The 6,482-nt window shown below is 40.3% G+C and overlaps 1 protein-coding gene across 1 annotated transcript; it reads left to right on the forward strand.

Moving 5' to 3' along the window:
* The first annotated feature begins 45 nt into the window (after positions 1-45).
* On the forward strand, positions 46-6,425 carry LOC139583036 (nucleoporin Nup43-like). Its single transcript, XM_071413711.1, has 8 exons — positions 46-312; positions 2,789-2,911; positions 3,571-3,648; positions 3,781-3,943; positions 4,157-4,292; positions 4,770-4,921; positions 5,015-5,131; positions 5,305-6,425. The coding sequence occupies exons 1-8, from the start codon at positions 193-195 to the stop codon at positions 5,532-5,534; spliced, it is 1,119 nt and encodes a 372-aa protein (XP_071269812.1). The 5' UTR covers positions 46-192; the 3' UTR covers positions 5,535-6,425.
* The last annotated feature ends 57 nt before the right edge of the window (positions 6,426-6,482 follow it).

The raw sequence follows: 6,482 nt of genomic DNA on the forward strand, positions 1-6,482 counted from the left end.
GGGGCGCGAGATCTTAACACGTTAGTGAATTAGTGACGTAATCACATTGCGTTTGACGTTTAGTTGAGTTTGTCCTCATTGGGCCACTGTACGAGATTTGGCGGGATTTTGGGAAATGCATGTAGAGGGGACTTAATTATACGTTTACAAATACATCAGAAATAGTAATGAGCTACGTTTAAGATTATTCTGATGGAGGGAATCAATGCTAAGTACGTGTCAAAGAAAATCAGCAAAACGAGATGGAGACCGGTCTCATCTTCGTCTTTACAGCAACCAGACATATTTGCTACTGGGTCTTGGGACAACGAGGTGGGTTTGCTAGTTAGCTAGGCTGCTAACTTTACCATTATCTAGCTAATGTCAACACAACGTTACTTTGCTCTATTATTCTGTCAATAATAAGAAACCTTTCACGTAACTGACGTTGCTAACTAGCAGTGCTTAATTTGTAAATCGTGATGTCCCGGAACACATAGTGAGCGCGAGAGTGACGTTATCCGGGTGGCTCAGTGAGGTAACGTTACCGGAAAACATTGAGAAAAAGTGTCAAACACAACGTAGCAACTAAGTAACCCACTATCGATGGTGGTGAAACGGACAGCACTCTCCAAGGTGCTAATTTATTCAAAGCATTTTAGAAGTCACTGCAGTATGCCCACATACTTGAGTATTGCAGCGGGGCTAGCTACACAAGTCTGAATTTCTTATAGCCTAATTTTCTAGACATCAATGTTCAGCAACATATTTTTACGACACTGCAGTACACCTGCCATATGCACATACACTACCGTTCAAAAGTTTGGGGTCGCAACAGAACAACAGTTTTCAGTTGTGCTAACATAATTGCAAAAGGGTTTTCTGATGATCAATTCGCCTTTTAAAATGATCAACTTGGATTAGCTAACACAACGTGCCATTGGAACACAAGAGTGATGGTTGCTGACAATGGGCCTTTGTACGCCGATGTAGATGTTCCATAAAAAAATCTGCCGTTTCCATTAACAATAGTCATTTACAACATTAACAATGTCTACACTGTATTTCTTATCAATTTGATGTTATTTTAATGGACAACAAATGTGCTTTTCTTTCAAAAACAAGGACATTTCTAAGTGACCCCAAACTTTTGAACGTTAGTGTATACTCCGCTGTGGGGCTTACAAGACCCGAATTTCATATCATTTTCAAGACAGCAATGTAGCAGTAGAACAAATATCGCAATATAACTTCATAAAATACATAAATGTAAGCTACAGCAGAGCACACTTATGAGACTATATTGGCCTCCTGCCTATGTGATAATATGAAGCACATATTCAGATGAAACTTGTGCTGTGAAGGTAAAGGACAAAATAATGGACTGCCTTAGTTTTCAAAACCTCCCACAATGACTCCCCATGTTTTACAGTATTTTTAATTTTTACTTTATTTAACTAGGCAAGTCAGTTAAGAACAAATTCTTATTTACAGTGACTGCCTACACCGGCCAAACCCGAATGACAATGGGCCTATTATGCACCGCCCTATAGGACTCCAAATCACGGCCAGTTGTGATACAGCCTGGAATCAAACCAGGGTGTCTATAGTGACGCCTCAAGCACTGAGATGTGGTGCCTTAGATCGCTTCGGCACTCGGGAGCCCCATGTCAAGTCCATTTAACTCCTGAGAGTCAACTTATTGCTCAAAGCCGTGAGGGGGCATGTGGCTGTGATGTTTAGCCTCCTTCTAAGGCTGTTCTGAAGACTGGCTGTAGTGTCTTTTTTTAAATTTCATTTTGAGTGTTAACCTGGGTGTCCTCTTTAGCCTTGTCTACAAGGCTGCCACCAAATTCGCCTTTGTTCAGGCATGTTCAAAATACTTTTTTTTCCTGAGGGCTCTGTTTGTTTTATGTCTGATGCATAGGATGTTAATTTACTGTACATTCCACCAACTATTTTGCTAGTGTAATCCCTCCAGTTGTTTTCTATACCCAAGCTCCCTACCTTTTTGCATGTTGTACAGTCCAACTTCGAATTTTGTATGACAAGCAAGGGGTTATGCGTTTGCTTGGTCTTCGTCGGTGGATGCACCGTCTCCCTCTCCCTGACTCGCTAGTAGGCCTACTAGCTAGTGGAGGTGCCGGTGGTGATGCTGAACTGGCGGGATTAGTATTGCCATCAGGAACAGTTTGCCCCTCACTCCTTTCTTCCGGCACTGACAGTTCTCTGGCTCGTTCTTGTTTCGATTCTGATTTTTGGACTTGAAAAATGTCAAACTCGACTGCCTTTTCTTATCAACTTTTTATTTGGTGTTCCCACGATTCAAATTCAGTAGGGAGACGACTAGGCTACGTGAGGTGATTACGTAGGGACTTCTTCACTATCTGACCACCACTACCAAGACCTGTGTCAAGATCAGTTACTTACCCAACTGGCCCTCCCCATAACCTCTATTTACAAGTAAGAGAGCAGGTCTGGAATCAGTGTGGCAGGATAGAAGGATCACCTCACTTTTTCATGCTGGTCTTTCTGAGGAGCGGGAGAAATAACGAGGAGGCAACTTGATTTAATGCTGATCGCTTTTATTAGAATGTTTAAAGTGCAAACAGTGAAATAATTTTAAAAAATCATGCAGCGAGAGATACCGGATCTGGGCAAATAGGTGCCGGAACAAACAAAGTCAAATCTGAGAGGTGTGGATCCTATTCGGCTCAAATTAAGCACTGATAGCTAGTGTAACTTACCATCACTCAGCTGTTGAACATTTCTGTCTGATTGCATACCTCTAGCAAAATCTCTTTTTCAGGACAACCGCATTTCAATTTGGTCCATCGGAGAGAATGGGGTCTCCAGTATGGACGATGAATTTGAGGGAGACCCTCAATTAGTATGTGAATACAAACATAATGGGGATGTTCTGGACCTTCAAGTAAGTTAATATACTATTAGGTGTAAAATATTAGATATTATTGTACTTGGTCCTGATTTTCAATATAATTATGTCATAATTGCAGTGGTGGAAAATTACTCAATTGTCATACTTGAGTAAAAGTAAAGATTCCTTAATAAAAAATGACTCAAGTGAAAGTCACCCAGTGAAATACTACTTGAGTAAAATTATTTTGTTTTAAGTATACTTAAGTATCAAAAGGAAATGGAATTGCTAAAATGTACTTAAGTATCAACAGTAAAAGTATAAACCATTTCAAATGGCTTATTACGCAAACTAGACGTCAAATTATTGTTTTTTTCCCCCATTGACGGATAGCCAGGGGCACACTCCAACACTCAGACATAATTTGCAAACAAATAATTTGTGTTTAATGAGTCTGCCAGATCAGAGGCAGTAGTGATGACCAGGGATGTTCTTTTAATAAGTGTGTGAATTGGACCATTTCCCTGTCAAAATGTAACGAGTAGTTTTGGGTGTCAGGGAAAAGGTATTGAATAAAAAGTACATCATTTTATTTAGGGATGTAGTGAAGTAAAATTTGGCAAAAACATAAATAGTAAAGTACAGATACCCAAAAAACTACTTAAGTACTTTACACCACTGCATAATTCAATGTCAATCTTATACTCCTTTAGTTTCTGGATCAAGACAGAATAGTAACAGCGTCATCAACTGGAGCGGTGACTATCTTTCGGCATCACCACAACAGCCAGGTATGGATGTTACTTCACAAGACATAGTCATAATGAAGATATACCAACAATCATGGATACATCAATTAAAAATGTCAAGTTAGCTTGTGGAGGACCTTGTTTTCAATAGCATCTATTTTCTCTTCTCTACAGACATTGTCTGTTTCTCAACTGTGGGAAAGAGCACATCATTATCCCTGCGACAACGCCCCATGTACTGGAGTTGTGTGTAACAGCCCTGAGATTGTCACGGTTGGGGAAGATGGAAGGATCATGCTCTTCAGAGCGGACCAGGAAGGAGTGCTGCGCACCATAGGTCTGAGAAGGAAACAATAGGTCCTTATGTGCTAATTAGAGTGTATATAATTGTATGCTCTCCTGGCAATGGCCATTATTTTCTTAAAGGTTGCATTTTGAATTTGCAATGACATAGCCTTCATATCCATTTCCAAAAGTCAGCTGTAACTTCAAGTGAAATCTCACCCTTTAGCCAAGATGATACTGACATACTATTTTTCATTCCTGTCAGAAAAGGCTGACAGTAGCGCAATCCATGCTGTGACTTTCCTGAGGACTACAGGGATCCTTACCGTCAATTCTATTGGCCAGCTCAAACTATGGGACTTCAGGCAACCAGGCAATGAACCATCGCAGATTCTTTCACTGTAAGATGATTACATATTTGAGGAGCTTAAGTAAATCAGTTTTTCTGGTGCAACAACTTAATTGTGTAATGTCCTTTGTTGTTTTTTTAAAACTGCAATATGTATCTTTTTGGGCTACCCAACCAAATTCACATAAAATGTGTTATAGACCAGTTATTCATTAAAAGCAAGTCTAAGAAGCGGTAGATCTGTTCTATGTGTGCGATTTCTATGCTTCCATGTTCTTAAGTTTCAGTTTTGCTTCTTTTACTTTCGGTTTTGTACACCAGCTTCAAACAGCCGAAAATACTATATTTTTGTTTATGGAAAATGTATTTCGGTGGTTTAGAAGGTACAATGATTCTCTACACTATACTTGCTTATTTTGTTACGTAAACTGAAATTAAAATAAGAAATTTAGCAACCAGGATATGACAGAGTGATTTCTGCATAGTGCATTTTTTAAGTGTTTTTGTATCTTTTTGGTGGGCCTTCTAGAACTGGAGACAGAGTCCCACTGCATTGTGTGGACAGGCACCCCAACCAACAACACATTGTGGCCACAGGGGGGCAGGATGGCATGCTCTGTATCTGGGACGTGAGACAAGGCAACATGCCCTTTTCACTTATGGAGGCACACACTTCTGAAAGTAAGACATATTTATGGAAGTAGTTAATTCACTAAAATAGCAAGTCGTTCTTCAGTTTAAAGGTTTTAACTCATGTTTTTGTTGTGCTCACAGTGTGGGAGGTCCATTTTCATCCATCAAACCCAGACCACCTGTTCTCATGCTCAGAGGATGGATCACTGTTGCATTGGGAGTCTTCTTCAAATTCAGACACACCATCCTTCTTACAAGGCAAGTCATCAGAGATATGTTTTCAAGGCTCACAGAGCAGGACTGTTGTGCTTACTGCCAAATGGGAAGTATTTGATTTATCCACCTGTTTTTATTTAGCATGATAACATTACTGTAACACCAATAGTTCACAATCAGAATTGTGATTGATTTTTTATTTGATTTTTCACCAGGTGGACGGAACACAAGCATAATTTCTCGCAGCGCAATAGCCCCAGCAGGTGGGAACCAGTCCCTCATCAATGCCTGGCTCACTGGAGACTCTAGTAAGGGACACCTTGAGACCACTCACATGCTGCCCAGCCAAATGCTGTCTGTGAACAGTCTGGATGTACTGGGACAATGCTTGGTGTGTGGAACGGACGGAGAGGCTATTTATGTCAACAGACATGTCCCAATTTAAAAAATAAAATAGAGTTTAGCTGTTCACATTATTTGATGGGCTGGCTGGACTTTATCTTGCCAGAAGATACTGACCCTACCATTCCGCTTCTTTACGCTGCACTGCACTGAGGTCAGAACGCAATCATGGTTACATTAAGACACCGTGAAGCCGGCGCGAGATATGGTTTCGGAAAATGTACGTCAATGCAGGGATGGGACATGCCACTGTACTCCAAATTGTACCTTTATCCACACTACTCCATCAAGAAGATTTAAATACTGCTAGTTTTTGCGGAAAACTTCCTTTTTAGTCTTCATGTTAGCTAGCAGCCACATCAGCCATTATGGAATAGCACGTTGCGTTGAACAACAAAGGAGCTGATTGGCTGACACTGCATTCCAAATTGGCTGCGGTGGCTACTGTTACCTCCATCTTCTCGATGGAGCAGTGTGGATACATGTAACATTTGGAGTACAGTGGCATGTCCCATCCCTGCATTGAGGTACGTTTTCCCACTCATGTCTCGCGCTGGCACCACAGTGTCTTAATGTAACCATGATTGCGTTCCGACCTCAGTGCGTAACGGTAGGGTCGTTATCCTCAGGCAATTATTTACCAAAACTGTTTGTTGAAATATTTTCCCAGTAAAAGGTCTTGCTCTTGAGGATTAGATAACCTTCATCAGGTGAAAGTATTTAGTAAATTGTATGATTGTTTTCGATATTCCTGAGGGAGGTTTAAGAAATTGAAAGCATACAGAGATCTTGTATTACCACTGAAATGTAGTTTACACTCTAAATTTTGCTCAAAACCAACCACAGATAAAGCACTTGATTTTTGGGGAAGTCATACTAGTTGTATTCATGTCATTTAACTCCTGTGTTTTGAAATAAAATGTCTTTGCATAAATATGTTATCACTTATCCAATTATGCATCACATCATAAGACGATATACACAGTATGAC

The sequence above is a fragment of the Salvelinus alpinus genome, chromosome 8 (assembly GCF_045679555.1).
Source record: "Salvelinus alpinus chromosome 8, SLU_Salpinus.1, whole genome shotgun sequence".
Taxonomy (NCBI): Eukaryota; Metazoa; Chordata; class Actinopteri; order Salmoniformes; family Salmonidae; genus Salvelinus; species Salvelinus alpinus.

Bases quoted from the DNA above. Each gene is read 5' to 3' on its own strand.
- LOC139583036 (XM_071413711.1), top strand. From the start codon at position 193: ATGGAGGGAATCAATGCTAAGTACGTGTCAAAGAAAATCAGCAAAACG. The intron at 4,922-5,014 runs GTAAGACATATT...TTGTGCTCACAG, and splicing joins GGAGGCACACACTTCTGAAA to TGTGGGAGGTCCATTTTCAT. The intron at 5,132-5,304 runs GCAAGTCATCAG...ATTTTTCACCAG, and splicing joins CACACCATCCTTCTTACAAG to GTGGACGGAACACAAGCATA.